Source organism: Zerene cesonia, chromosome 24 (assembly GCF_012273895.1).
Source record: "Zerene cesonia ecotype Mississippi chromosome 24, Zerene_cesonia_1.1, whole genome shotgun sequence".
Classification (NCBI taxonomy): Eukaryota; Metazoa; Arthropoda; class Insecta; order Lepidoptera; family Pieridae; genus Zerene; species Zerene cesonia.
Genome location: NC_052125.1, coordinates 840,981 through 856,656, shown reverse-complemented (window position 1 = coordinate 856,656; position 15,676 = coordinate 840,981). Strand labels below are relative to the sequence as shown.

The window sequence follows — 15,676 nt, the reverse complement described above, 5'->3', positions numbered from 1 at the left end:
TGATAATACTGGTCCACGCAAAAATCCACGCGGGCTGCTTGCAGCCCGCGCACCGCGCACCAGCTAGTAATATTAGTAAAGATTCGAAAGTCTGTCTATCTGTATCGCTGTCACGTCGAAACACCGATTTTGAAGGAAGAGGAATATTTTTCAGCAGATACAGAAAACTCAAAACAGTTTTGAGTTTGAGTTTATTAGTAACTAGCTGAGTACCGCGGTTCCGCCCGCGTAAGGGAGTTTTTCCTTGAAGTCCCAATGGTCCCAATGGTCCCAATGGTCCCATGGGAATGTTAGTATAAATAGATGTCAAAGTTATATTATGTCAGCCATCTGTTAGTGAAAGACCGTTCGAGAGATTAGCCGGTACAAATAGACAGATAGACAGACAGACAGATAGACAGACAGACAGATAGACAGACAGACTCACAAACAGACAGGCAGACAGGTGCATGGCCGTCTGTCTAGACTAACTTGACACTAACTATATGTTATCTTATCTTACCCCATTTATCCATTCCGTGAGTCCACACAAACACGTCTCGTATGCAAACATTTAAAAACACACACTTCGCTTTTGCGTAAGTCGATTAAAAACTCACCCATTCGCAGGCACCACCGCTTTTTGCAATAACTCCTTATCCATAACAACATTATCGCTTCTCATTTGTATGTGTTTATTTTCTTTTATGAGGGTTTCAAATGTTTTCTCCTCTATCGCCTTCGTAGTTTTGTCTATGGTCGGTACTTCCGTTTCGTTTTTCTTTTCGCAACTGTAAAAAAACATTATCTATACTAATACTAGCTGCGCCCCGCGGTTTCAACCGCGTAAGTCCGTATCCCGTGGGAATATCGGGATAAAAAGTTGCCTATATATTATTCCAGTTGTCCAGCTGTCAACGTACCAAATTTCATTGCAATCGTTCAGTAGTTTTTGCGTGAAAGAGCAACAAACGCACACACATCCTTAAAAACTTTCGCATTTATAATATTAGTAGGATAGTAGGGATGTAGATATAAAGATTATAGAAAAATCGAAGATGGAGTTTTTTTAACTCACCCATTTATACTAGATGTAAGATTAATTGCTGTAACTGCGTTGTTTAAAGATTGTGGTAACACACTGTTAGATTTATTTAATACTTTTTTATCTATGGCATTCGCGTTTTTAACATTGTCTTTGGCCCCTTTGTTCTTGTCTATGGTCGGTGGTTTGTCTATGGCTTGTGGTATGTCCTTTTTTAACTCGTCACTGAAAAAAACCATCATTTGGTAAAAATATTATTAAAAATAATATTAATGAAAATAATATATAGCATGCACTAAGTAAACATTTTTTCTATTCGTTTATTTTGTGATTTTTTTTTTCAAAAGAACAAAAGAAAGAAACATACAAAATGATAGATAAATGAAAGATAGATAGATAAAGCCGAAAAAGCTTAGTGCATTGTAAACAATTGCTAATAGTAGTATCCATAAATTTTTATAGTCTATTTTTTTATAGGCTATAGACTTTTGGCACGTTTAAATATGTACTAATATATATAATAAGGACTTTTGCTGTTTTTCAAACCATTATAATAATATACATATCAAATTTGAATAGTGAAAAATTACAGCAGAAAACCCGGCCATACCGTAAATTCTCTAGTTTCCCTTTAACAGATAATGTTTCCATCTTCGCTGATAAATCATTAACCTTACACTTCTGCGCCGCGAGGGATTTTTTAATCTGTGCCGCCGTACTCGGTCTCGTGCTTTCCTTTTTCCTTCCTGATATTCTACGGAAAATAATTTTTATTAATAATAATTAAATTTGCATTTTTTTTTTACAAAAACGAGTGATTTTTTCTCTCGAAAAAGCAGTGGTAGCTCAGTGGTGATAACCTCGGACTTCAAAATCGATAAGTCGGAGTTCGAGACCGGGCGAGCGTGCAGGAAATAAATTGATTTTTCAATTTATCTGCTCATGTAGATAACATCACCACTGCTTGAAACGGTGAAGGATAACATCGTGAGGAAACCGGCATGTCCGAGAATCAAAAGTTCGACGACATGTGACATCTGCCAACCCGCACTTGGCCAGCGTGGTGGATTATGGCCCGAACCCTCACAGGAGGCCCGGGTCCCAGCAGTAGGAACATATTATATGGGCTGATGATGAGTGATATTTTTCTATGAAATAAACAATTGCATACTCACGACTTTTTATTTTTCTTTTTGGCGAAATACGGTGTTTTTTTGAATGTCAAATGCCTGGAATAGAAGATAATGAATGTGTAATGGATGAAACATTTTTTTTACAACTAGCTTTTGTCCGCAGCTTCGCTCGCGTTCAATTCAGAGTAGTTCAATTGAACCATTTATCTCTATCTATTAAAAAAAAACCCTATCAAAATCCGTTGCGTAGTTTTAAAGATTTAAGCATACACAGGGACATGACAGAGGACAGAGAAAATGACTTTGTTTTATACTATGTAGTGATGAGCATTGAAGACTTTTTATTAATATTAAAAAGTCTTCAATATCATATTCTTGTTTGTTTGTTTGTAACGGAAAAACTCAAAAACTACTGCTGCAATTTCGCTGATTAACGTAGGCTCTACATGTGCCACGTGCGAAGCCGGGGCGAACTGCTAGTTTCTTATAAATACATGCATAAAATGTGCGGGATACAGGGTTCTTTGATCATGTGTAACGAAAATATAATTTACTAGCAGTCCGCCCCGGCTTCGCCCGTGGTACATACATAGCCTATAGCCTTCCTCAATAAATGTGCTATCTAACACTGAAAGAAATTTTCAAATCGGACAAGTAGTTCCCGAGATTAGCGCGTTCAAACAAACAAACTCTTCAGCTTCAAAATATTAGTATAGATGGGTGGCCCATAGTTTTTAACACAGCAAAACACTAACCTTCTAGAAGTGCCCTCATCCAGACTGACCGTGGACATCTCCAGTCTGAAGCTGTCAGATGTCTCGACAGCTGCACCGATCTTCTTCAGCAAGGCGTTGCACATCGGCGAAAAGAGTTCCTCCAGGGCCTCCCTCCTCTTCAGAACACCGAGCAGGTTCTGCAGGAAGGTCGCTTCGATCCTCGCCAGGTTGTCGAAAACCATACTCGCTTTCTCCACGTCGGTCACGAAGTCGTGTAACTTCTGCAGGGACGCCTTGATGAAGGATGGGGATATGGAGTCAACTGTTGTGTGCATCTTGGCCAAGTATTGCTTGCTTATCTGTTCCCTTCTCGTCGGTTCGATGTCGTTATCTGACGAGTCGGAGTCGCAGATGCTGCTGGGGCTGTGGATTCGGATGAATGATTGAAAAACAGTGGTGGCTCAGTGGTGAGAACCTCGGAGTTCAAAATCGTTAAGTCAGGGGTAATACTTACATTTCTATTCTAGGCAAAGACGCCTTTGGTACTTTTTCCAGGGTTAAATATCTGAAAATTGAAAAACAAGAAATAAAACAATTTATAAATAGCTACCAGTCCATCCTGGCTTCGCCCGTGGTACATTAGCTTATAGCATTCAGATATCACATATATATTATATCCATCTGCGATAAGAAGAATTTTATAACATGGTCCAGTAGTTCCTGAGATTAGTGTGTTCAAAGAAACTATATCTGTAGCTTTATATTATTGAAATTAAATAGTACATTGATTTGATTTGATTGAAAGTAAATAGAGATAGTAGGGAAAATGTAATTACAAATCCTATTCTACTAATCCTACTAATATTATAAATGCGAAAATTTGTAAAGATGTGTGTGTGTTGGTTGCTCTTTCACGCAAAAACTACTGAACCAGTTGCAATGAAATTTGGTATGTAGATAGCTGGACAACTGGAATAACATATAGGCAACTTTTTATCCCTATATTCCTACGGGATACGGACTTACCCGTATATGAATTTAAAGGGATATCACTGTCTCCTGAGATACAGGTAGTAAGGCAGAGCATCATTGTCAATTTAATATTTGTTCTTGCTAATAAATATCTTTTTTTATTTATAATAGACATAAAGTGAACAAACACAGAAATAAACCTTTGATCCTACTACATAACTGACATTCCATTAATGCAAGAATTTTTTTTACTATTATAAATCCTACTATATCCTACTATCCTACTATCCTAGTAATATTATAAATGCGAAAGTTTGTAAGGATGTGTGTGTTTGTTTTTCTTTCATGCAAAGACTACTGAACCGATTGCAAGGAAATTTGGTATGTAGACAGCTGGACAACTGGAATAGCATATAGACATATAGGCATTATCCCGTTATTTCTACAGGATACGGACTTACGCGCTTAAAACCGCGGGGCGCAGCTAGTATTGTTAGAAATTTCTTGCATAGTGCAAGACGTGATTGCAATAAAAAGTATTTTATACATAAATTCGTGTTTATCTTTTAGGTTCCCCAGCTATGAAGTAAGGTTCCTGGGAGCCTCTCCAAATTCCTTTTTTTATGCCCTAAGTGGACAACTGAGCTGGTGGTTCACCTGATGGTAAGTGATCACCATTGCTCATGAACATTTGCAGCGGAAGCGCCGGTAGTGTCGCTTCTAAGGAGAAAGGGAAGGGAATGGACTGAGAAACAAAAACAATCATAACTTTTATCAATTAACAACTTACCCAGTATTATTTCCAGTGTGCTTTACTCGCATTTTGAATTCATATTTCACGCCAATTATCTTGAGCGCCTCCCACAGAGGTATGTATAATTGCTTGTAGCCCAGAGCTATATCAGCATTTCTACCGCTTATCATATCTTGAAGGAACTTTATTCTGTCCACGGATAGTTCCGGATAATTTAAAATTAACTCCTTGTCATTTTTTATGAATTTCAGTGTGGTGTTCAACCATTGCAGTTTAAACACTGATGAAATTTCTTCGGCTGGTTCTTTGTCACTGTGAAAAAGAGTAATTTCAGTATGCACTTAATATAATTGTGATGACTTTAAACAACAATTAGCAAGATTTCTTTTAGAACTTCTCAACGGTCCTATTGAGTAACGGTACTTAATGTTTTACTTGCTGACCCGGCAAACACTTCTGTTCAGCCTTACTCTCATCATTTAGTGGTATGAATTATAGATATTGGCTCACACATCTACCTCACATCTACTTGACATTCACACAAAAGTTCATGAGATTTTGTCCAGCCATTTCAAAGGAGTATGGTAACTAACATTGTGACATGAGAATTTTATAAGCATTTGAGATTTAAAAAGTACCCACTCTTAACTTTGATTGTGTAGATGTGGATTTTCAAAGTGTAAAAAACCGTATGACTTCTTTGATTACTTAAGATCTGAATATCTCATCAATTGTTTATGTAGCAAAAAAAATCTATTCAGAAATCTCTATTTCGTTTTTAAAGACCTATACAATGACACCCGATTTAATTACACTTTTATAAAAATTATTTTTCATCCCCTATTTCATAGCCACTCAAAAAAATATTTTTTTTCATTAAAAATGTAGCCTATAAGTTGAACCTAATATTGGTCAATCACCATATAAAATCTTGTCAAAATCTGCCCAGTGGTTTTTACATAATTGACAAACAGACAGAAACTTTTTCCATCAATACATCCATATTACATAGTAATTAATTTTTGGGAAATACTTGTAAGTTTGAGTTTCATACACAATATATTGCTTTGATTAGAAAGACATACTTTTTATTGCAAAAATATAATGTGGAAGTAAACAAAACATAACATGCATCTATTGATCGTACTGAATTAATTTATTTAAATATTATTACCTAATAATGTTTAAACTAAAATGTAAACCTGACAAAACTAATCTGTTTATTTATTTAAATATAAAAGATGAATTTGTGAGTTTTAAACATTGTAAGGGATAATCTCTAGATATATACAAAACCTATTTACTACTACAAAAATTCTTTTACATAGAAAAACAAGTTATCTATAAGTGTTTATATTTTATTTTTATTACTGTGTCTATATTTTATTTTGTTTTTATCCCGGGTCAACCCGGGCGGAGCGAACGAGAGACTAGTTTTAAACAACTAGATACCATGACACTTTACTCACAAAATATCTAAGTCATCTATTGAAATACATAACAATTTAGACACTACAACATATTCAATCAAGATATAGATAATTGGTTGAAACCTACCTGCACATATTTGCAGGTCCCATTTTACTACTTTAGTAACTGAAACAACAAAAGAAAAAAGTAAATGCTGCGTCTTAATTTTTTATTTCATTGGTGGGATGATTGAAATTAAGAAAAGCGGTAATATTAAACTAGATATGAAATAATCTACAGCCGCTCACGCATACCTTCAAGAAATTTTGCAAGATATGGGGTTTAATAAAGTAAACAATGTTGAAGGTAGCTTTACAAGTATTACTTGAAAATTAAATAGACATTCTTTTAATTCGGTGATTTAAAATAACAACAAGAGCATAGGAAAATATGAATTTTCATAAGATTTTTGCGATTCACAAAATATTAAGAACTATGCTGCCGATTGGCGATCGCCGATCGCCGATCGTTCAAAAATTAAAAATCTGTTCAGTCCAAATATTATATCTTCCAAATTGACAATGACGGTTAAGTCAAGGCCGTATGTTCATTGATAAACTAATTACCCTGTTCACTCACGTGTGTATAAATATTCGTACAATGTACGAATATGTATGAATGTTGCGCTGCAAAATGTACGAAATGTGCTTGTGGGTATTCGCGCATTTAGTGCCCTGGCTACTTTCATGATCCATCCTCCACGATTTGAGGGTAGGAATCTCCGACCACCAAGTAGGAAAGTACCTTCTATAAACCCTTGAAAGTAGAACGTAATACGTATTACTTACAATTTTTTTTTTTTGATTGGTAGTGCTTCGTGGCCACAATAGTATCTCTTGTGATATTGCCTATGCCGTAATATTATCTCACACACTAACACTCTTCAGTGTTCGGAACCGTACGATAATTATCGTACACATACGATAATTTTGTGCCTACGTACGATGTACGATAGCATACTATTATCGTACGCAGATTGTACGATAATTTCTATCATGATGCAAAATTTGAATTTTGAGAATTTATACTATTTCACTCATGCGCTGATAGTCTAAATCGAATTAGCATGATTTATTTTGTCCAATTAAGTCTTGGGAAAATACCGAGAAAGACAAGTTCTCTATTCCTATTGGTTCTTACGATTCCCTATGCTAAGTTTCACCACTGCCGATACCGTAACTTTATCCAGCGCCTGCTGTATACGCTTTCTTATTGATTAGTATAGCATCTACCAATGCGAACAAAAGAATATAAGTTCGATATTTCGATTATGTATCCAACTTGCATGAGAACAGTGAAATTTTGTCTGAGTGAATTTTACGCTTGGCGCATTTATTGAAGTTAAAGTGGAAAGGGAATCAAAAAGTTCAGGGTCTGTGCCACGTGTAAAACATTTGGATTTCAGTGTTCTGTTGATTTGACAGCGGTGGTTTAAAAAAGATAAACTATAGAGTACTTGCATGCATATCAATATTACAATTTATATGATTTATTTATCTGTAATAGACATTATCCTAAAAAGTACGATAATTTCGTTCCATGTACGATAATTTTACGCCCCGGGGTACGATAGTCGGTCCACTTCAGGTTGCTAACACTGACACTCTTTGGCCCTATGACACTGACGGAATGACTTTGACTTAAGTCAATGTCCCTACTTATTATTAATATGACTGCAGGTACCTTTTTAAGTTTTTTCGAAGTTTTATTTCAATTCTAGAATTGTTGATTTAAAATGAATATGTTCAAATTTCTGTAAAAATCAGTACAATGTCGTATAACACAAATTGGGACGTTGAAAAATATAGAGAGGAGCATGAAAGTGAGGATCATTGGCAGTTAAGGAGAGCCTTCATAGAGAGATGGAAGGAGAATTATCCAGAGGAAAGATTAATATGCCTGGCGCAAGTATTTGCCAATATAGAATTTATGGGATGCAGATACCCTATAGAAACTATGCAGGAAGTTGCGAGACTATCGAAAGAGGTATGTTGTTGTAATTCTAACCTAGATTTTGATAGTTGAGTAAATTAAAAAAATGAATTAAAATATAAATTTATTAATACAATTAAATTAAATTGCAAAAAAGAATTACTTGTAATGTTTTTTCGCCTCTGTTCAAAACCTATCAGTACATGTCATCATCAGTCTATATGAGATCCCACTGCAGGGATTCAAGCCCCTCTGTGAGGGATTTATACATAATAGATTTAATATATGTATACATATAACAAATCTTTTATATTTATAACTGATCTATTTCTGTTTTAAGTGCTTTGCAGAACCAGAATTCCAAATAAGTAAACACAACACAACTGCATTTAACTAAAATTTATACACCAATTAAAGATGCATCAATATGTGAAAATTTCTAACAACACATCAACTACATAAAACATTCCAGGTGGCAATCAATTACAGGAAACAAAAGAAAACCAAACTGCAAAGAACATTTGTGTCTGCATCTGACGCAGCTGAAGATCGCGCTAAGGGCATAAAGAGAGAAGGCGGAGTCGTCAAAGACTCCCCACCAGCAAAATCTACAAAAATTGAATTTGTACCACAAGGACAGAGTGTGATAACCACTGATCAACAAGACTCCGATGATAATGATGATGAAAAATGTGTGGAACAGGATGTAAAAGATGATGATGTAAAAGCGAGTGAATCAGATAAGAAAGAACGGTTTAACAGTTATAGAGAAGAATTGGGGAAGATTGATTGTTTGGATATGGGGAGTTTTAGAGAGAATATGTTTATAACACCGTTTGGACGGTTTGTTCTTTTGGTTCGACCATGGGCTGCCAAACAGACTAATATACAAGGTATGAGATATTCCTATTACCAAAGACAAAAGTCATGAAAGGTATTGAGTTCAGTGTATCTTATGATAATATGTCATTTGTATCACTACATAGTATAAAACAAAGACGCTTTCTAAGTCCCTATGTATGCTTAAATCTTTAAAAAATACGCAATGGATTTTATGGGGTTTTTTAAATAGATTAAATAGATTAGAGAATAATGATTCAGTAAGAAGGTTTATATGCATAATAACATCTATTAAACTACTCCGAATTAACTAGCCTAATATTTAAATAAATTGAAAAAAAGGCATGGTGCAACAGCTAAAGACGCAATTAAGAAACCCGTCGAATGATAGCATTTTTCAAATATTCACAAGCATTTTAATGTATTTATATTTTATATGAACCATATTGGAATTCCTATTACAAATGTTACTTAATATGATTGAAGTTTAAAAAATACTGTATTTTTTTAATAGGCAAGTTTTGGCTGGTTTCAATGTACAATATTCAGTTACTTATTTTAGAAATATAAACAGGTGTATGAGAAATTTTGAAAGAATAGAAAAAATTCGATCACGAGGCAGGATTCGAACAAAGGCCGCGTTCCATCGATACAATATTGTAATCATTGAAATAACGTTTCGTATTGGTTGTGATGGTTCTTAATCATCTCAATAGATGGCGTGGGGTGCCCCTTAGGCACATGAAACCGAAAGAGTAGAAGAAATTCGATTACTGTGGCAGGATCACGGGTGGCCGAGAGGCTAGGCGTTGCTACGGTTAGGCAAGATACGCAGGTTCGAATCCTGCCTCGTGATCGAATTTTTTCTATTCTTTCAAAATTTCTCATTTATAAAGCATATCAATGCTATAAAATTAAAAAATTAAATATAAACAGGTGTAGTTGGCTAAATAATTATAATGAATAATTGATTAAAATCAATCTGTGCTTTAGAATATATTTGGCTTAGTGATAGACTATTTAGCTTAGTGCCATATCCTACTAACGTTATAAATGGGAAGGTTTGTTAGGATTTGTGTGTTTGTTACTCTTTCACGAAAAACTACTGAATCAATTGCTATGAAATTTGATATGTAGATAGCTGGACAACTGGAATAACATTTTTATCCCGATATTCTGACGGGATACGGACTTACGCGGATGAACCGCGGGGCGCAGCTAGTGTTATATAAATAGTTTAACATACTACTGGAAAAGTTAGTGTGAATAGTACATTCTATCTAGATTTAAAATAAAAATGTGTGTAAGAATTATTTCTGTATTTATTGTCAACTAGACGCTCGTCCCGGCTCCGCCCGGATATCAAGATTCCCTTTTTATCCCAAGGGAGCATTTAATCGGGATGAAAAGTGTCCTATCGCCCAAGTCAGCTCATACCCTGTCTGTATACCAAATTTCTTGAAAATCCATCATTACCATATGATTGATAATGATGCACAAACATGCAAACAAACAAACTTTCACATTTATAATATTAATGTGATTTAAAACGTCGTATATTTTGAAATTAAATGTACTGAAAATGTAATGAAATGAAATGTAATAAAAAATTCATCATTGTACACAATAAAAACTACAATTATAAGTGACAATAGTTAACTTAAAATGTACTGAGGGCCGTCTTATCATCATAAGCGATCTCTCCCAGACAACCCCCAAGAGAGGTTAAAAAGTAAGGCGGTGGTGCAATACAATAATTGATTTAAAGTTGTTTTAAATATATTTTGCAGCCAGCGCCCAAGCATGCCATCTAATACTCCGCACGACGTATAAACCGCCTGTCTATTCGCTGGCTCTTAACGGAGAGCTGTTAGCAGAAGCCTCTGGTGATAGCAAAGCGGAGGCGAGGTGCATTGCGGAGACGCTGGCATGGAATGTATGTACGATGTAAGAGTGTTGCTAATAATCTATTTCTTCCATATATTATACTAGTTGCGACCCGCGTAAGTCCGTAATCCCAAGGAATATCGGGATAAAAAGTTGCCTATATGTTATTCCAGTTGTCCAGGTGTCTACGTACAAAATTTCATTGCAATCGGTTCAGTAGTTTTTGCGTGAAAGAGCAACAAACACACACACACACAACCTTACAAACTTTCGCATTTATAATATTAGTAGGAAGGACTATGCATTGTAGTGTGTGTTTGTAAATTTTATCAATTAGCGCCCCAATAGCAGAGGTAATCCTTTTATTTTTTTTTTTGTATATTTAATAAATATCCTCTTGTGATTCACCCGATTAGCTCGACTTTTTATTAAGTTTGGCGAGAAATGCTGCCTATCTCCCAAGGGGCGTTGGTAATCTTTTTCATAGATAATAGTTTAAAAAAACTAAAAAACACGCTTTAACAAAAATCATATTTTGCAAATTAAAAAATGGATTAATTTTATCAAATTAGTGTATTGTCATCGGTCCTCAATAAATCTACAAAGTTTGAACGAAATCTGGCCGTTTAAAGTGGGTCAAAATCGCGCTCAAAGAAGTCGGTTACAAACAAACAATATACAGGTGAAGCTAATAAAAAGCGTGTAAAAATAGAATAAAAATAGAATATTTTTCATAGATGTGTTTTTGCAATTCTTAGTTCCTATAACGTAAACGTCCTTGTTGGCCTTGTTTTTTCCTCTATTTTATTTAACAAAAAGCTAATAAATGAATTAGATAACGGAATTTGGACGATTTTTTTTATAATAACAAAAATAAAAATAAAAACGTTCGAATTTTATAAAAAAAAAACATGTGTTTCATAGACAAACCATAACTTCACTGAGTTTTTTTTTTTCTTTATTTTTTTTACAGAGATTAAAAGAATGCTCCGTGAGTCTCATGGTCAAGGAACAATTCAGAGCCCAAGGGGACAGGGAGATATCAATGAGCGATGTATCCGGGAAGAAGGAGGAATTCGGTACGCCCGTTGAAAACAGTGTTGCTACCAAGTGAGTTTTATGTTAGGGCTTCGCCCTTCGTGCATAATACATATATAGCCTATGTCACTCAGTGAAGTTGCTCTATCTAGTGGTGAAAGAATTTTTGAAATCGTTCCATTGATTTTTGAGTGTAAACGTTACAAACATACAAAAATATAATGGAAAGACATGTAAAATTGCCTAAAAACTTATGTTGTTTTCGTTATACTTTGTGTGAATGATCAGAGCAAATTTGATATATTGTGACACTAGGTTTTGCCCGCGGCTTCGCATGCGTTAAATTCTGAATAATTTAATAGATGTATTATTAAATTTTATGTTATTAGAATAGATTGTTAGTTAGTTATTTTATTTTAGTACTATCTGCGGCCCGCGGTTTCACCCGCGTAAGTCCGTATCCCGTAGGAATATCGGGATAAAAACTTGCCTACATGTTACTCCAGTTGTCCAGCTGGCTACGTACCAAATTTCATTGCAATCGGTTTAGCAGTTTTTGCATGAAAGAGCAACAAACAAACACACATCCTTACAAACTTTCGCATTTATAATATTAGGAGGATTGATGTTTTAATAAAAAAATAATTAATAAAATTTTTCATTTCTTCATTTTCATACATATAAACCATCCTCTTGCATCACTCTATCTATTAAAAATAAACCATCAAAATCCGTTGCGTAGTTTTAAATTTTAATAGCATAGGGACAGACAGAAAACGACTTTGTATTATACAATGTATATAAAAACTTAATTTACTAGGATGATGAAACTCATGGGTTGGAAGGGCGGAGGACTGGGGGCGGACGCTCAAGGCATTGAGGAACCGATCAAGCCTAATTTACAAATGGTATGTATATTTTATTAATATTCAAAAAAAAAATCTCTGTTGTAAGATTATTTTATTAATTCTTTAATAAAATAAAACTTTTATTTGCCAGAAAAAGATAATAAATAGATAGATAGATAAATTAAATTTCTCTGATGTTCTAATAGTGTGTGCGTGTTGGGATTTAAGAATCAACCATCATAATAAAACATTATTCATTGTATTATATATATTTCTTTTTATTCAATTTTTCGTATTATATCTATGCTCTGCCCTACTCCACTCCTCTATCTAATTTCTCTCTGTAAGTCTGGTTGCCTGGAAGAAATCGCTATATAGCGATAAGGCCGGCAATTGTTTATATTGTAAGTTTATGAAGTTTTTTTTTTTGTAGTTTTTATTAAGAGGAATAAAGAATAAATAAATAAATATTTTATTGTGGGAGTCGAGCACGCTTCGGCACGAATTGGGCCAGCTCGCATCGGGGAAGTACCACACCCCCACAAAAAACCGGCGTGAAATAATAACTTGCTATTGTGTTTCGTATGGTGAGTGGGGGAGCCGGAGGCCTATGTCCTTCTCCTAGCCCTTCCTAGTCCATTCCTTCTTTGCAGTCATGAATCCTTTCCTTATCCCTTATCCCTCAAAAGCGGGCAGCGCATTCACAGAGATCTGAGCCTCTGCGAATGTTAATGGGCGGTGGTGATCGTTTACCATCAGGCGAACCACCAGCTCAGTTGCCCGCTCTGACATAAAAAAAACCTTTTAGTATTAAGGCGTTATTAGAGGTGCTGTCCCTACGCATCGCGCAATTTCTTTATTGTGTTTAGTTGTAATCTCTTCTGAAAGAAACAACCAATTTGAATAATTAAAACAGTAAACTGCAGCTGCTACTGAAACAACTTTGGCTATAAACTTAAAGCAATTTGTTTGTGTAAAGATTAATCTTTTCAATATTACTAAAAGTATATATTATAATGTCTATAACTACTTATGTAGGCCTTGATTCGTATTATTGCAAGTTTCATAGAGAACTCTACTTCTTATTAATTGCTCCGTTGCGATGCGAAAGAGAGACAAACAGACACACTTTTTCGCATGTATTAAGCGTGGACTATTTCCATCAGGTCAACCGGGCAGGCCTCGGCAGCACAGTGTCCGACATACGCGCACTGAGACGCGCCGGCTTCGAGCTGATGAAGCGCTACCTCAGCTCCGACACCCTGGACGTGGAGCTGGTGTTCAGCAGCGAGTTCGGCAAGGAGGAGAGGGCGGTGCTGCACCAGTGTGCCAAGAGGGTGGGGCTCGGGTCCAGGAGCTATGGGGATAAGGACAGGTGAGGTCGGGTTTTGTGGATAGGTGGGGTTAGTCTTAGTAGATGAGTTGGACAGGTGGGGTCAGAGGTAGTGGCTTGGTTGGATAAGTGTAGTCAGTTTTAGTGTCTTATGTGGAAAGGTGGGGTTATACTTTGTGGTTTAGTTGGGCAAATGGGGACAATTTAAGTGGTTAAGAAGAACAGATGGGGTCAGTTTTAATGGCTAAAGTGGACAGGTATTATCAGTTTTAGTGGCTTAGTTGGACAGGTGGGGTCACTTTAATGGCTAAGGTGGAAAGTTGGGGACAAGTTCAGTGGCCAGGTGGAATGATTAGGACAGAGTTTAATAAACATTAGAGAGAAACTTAGATGCGATGGATCTGAAGCAAGTATTATTTAGCTATTCTAATATGTTTTTTACGAAAAAAGATTTGGCCTGCTAGTAATACCGCCTATACATATGCCTGTATGTGTGTTTGTGTGTGTTAAAATAAATTGATCTTTCTTTCTTTCTATACTATAGAATGATAAGTTTGAATTAAGTGTTTCCTTAATTAGCTTTTTAAAGGTCATAATCTCTTTCCAGATTTCTTGTGGTGAGGAAAAAATTGGATCCATTTTCTCTGGTTCGAGCTGTGGTGGAAAAAGGAGGAGACACTCCTAAATATCAAGTGTTCATACCAACTACTTTGGCTAATGGAAGATGATGAATAAATAAGTTTTATTAATTTTTGTTTTATTTCCCACTTAATGTAAACAATTAAACATACTGAGACCCACTTAGTGTTTTAATATGACACATTTGCTGTTTTGATGAGATTTAATATACAAAACATATGTAAACATGCTTTGCACTACCATCTTTTATATTAAATATACAATGATAATATTGTGAATAGAAAGAAAATTAAAAGTATATTTTATATACGAAAAAGGGTCAGATTTCACTCCAATTGTGACAATACGCACACGTACTGCAGTTGGCTGTTTTTTGCTGGTTTTTGCCACCACATAGAGACTGCATATTTTGCATGTTAAGTAATTCTAAATGTACTATACATCTTATAAGATTTTTAAAGACTATAGAATGTCAGTTATTTTTTGATACTTGATAACAAGAAAAATTGACATTGACATTGTCAACAATTTGAATACTGAATACGGTTTCCCGCTGTCAAGTATTAAAGTTTATTTTTTTCAATGTTTTAATTACTTACAACTTTGCTATTTAACTTTATTTTCGTTGGACTCGTCATTTTGCAATCCGTGAATACATGTTTTGTACCACAGAATTTATAAGTTTTCACGGTTCACATACTCGCCTCAACCCCTCCCACATCCCGATCTCTTATTGCCTGTAATTATTTTTCCTTTACTTTTTATACCTATTCTGTTGGTTTTAATCAACTACAATTTATTGATTGAACCTACAAAGTTATCGACACTGCATTTCTATAAGTCAAATAGTTAATCTAAAAACATGGCAACCAACATCTACCCACAACCTATAGTGGCGATAATTAGTATTCAGGTTCTGTATATTTGGGAAAAATGCGGGTGCATATTTTGAAGATCTTATCACGCTACAACTGATACTAAAACGCAGATAATAATCTAATTGATAATTAGTATTCGGCATAGAAATATGCGGGTCAGTAGTGACATAAAAAACATGAATAAATCTAAACTTTTACGTATAAAAGCAAAG

General features: G+C 35.2%; 2 protein-coding genes across 2 annotated transcripts in view; one reads left to right on the top strand and one right to left on the bottom strand.

The window, feature by feature from the left end:
* LOC119836337 overlaps positions 1-6,517 on the bottom strand; it is a 16,417-nt gene extending 9,900 nt beyond the window's left edge. The window contains exons 1-9 of the mRNA XM_038361639.1: positions 6,324-6,517; positions 6,157-6,195; positions 4,636-4,911; positions 3,388-3,438; positions 2,913-3,296; positions 2,200-2,253; positions 1,635-1,778; positions 1,058-1,249; positions 600-770 (exon numbers count right to left, since the gene is read on the bottom strand). Coding sequence (XP_038217567.1) covers positions 600-770; positions 1,058-1,249; positions 1,635-1,778; positions 2,200-2,253; positions 2,913-3,296; positions 3,388-3,438; positions 4,636-4,911; positions 6,157-6,179 — 1,295 coding nt within the window. The 5' untranslated portion in view covers positions 6,180-6,195; positions 6,324-6,517. The remainder of the gene's footprint in view (positions 1-599; positions 771-1,057; positions 1,250-1,634; positions 1,779-2,199; positions 2,254-2,912; positions 3,297-3,387; positions 3,439-4,635; positions 4,912-6,156; positions 6,196-6,323) is intronic.
* A 1,199-nt stretch (positions 6,518-7,716) lies between these two features.
* LOC119836536 lies at positions 7,717-14,696 on the top strand. The gene is made up of 7 exons (XM_038361910.1): positions 7,717-8,055; positions 8,474-8,894; positions 10,632-10,777; positions 11,702-11,838; positions 12,587-12,674; positions 13,781-13,989; positions 14,555-14,696. Exons 1-7 carry the CDS (start codon positions 7,840-7,842, stop codon positions 14,673-14,675), a joined length of 1,338 nt encoding a protein of 445 aa, XP_038217838.1. The 5' UTR covers positions 7,717-7,839; the 3' UTR covers positions 14,676-14,696.
* The last annotated feature ends 980 nt before the right edge of the window (positions 14,697-15,676 follow it).

What these genes read in the sequence shown, in the direction of transcription:
- LOC119836536 (XM_038361910.1), top strand. Translation starts at nt 7,840, where the DNA reads ATGTCGTATAACACAAATTGGGACGTTGAAAAATATAGAGAGGAGCAT. An exon ending in CGGAGACGCTGGCATGGAAT is followed by an intron (nt 10,778 to 11,701) that starts GTATGTACGATG and finishes TTTTTTTTACAG; the next exon opens with AGATTAAAAGAATGCTCCGT. An exon ending in AGCTATGGGGATAAGGACAG is followed by an intron (nt 13,990 to 14,554) that starts GTGAGGTCGGGT and finishes ATCTCTTTCCAG; the next exon opens with ATTTCTTGTGGTGAGGAAAA.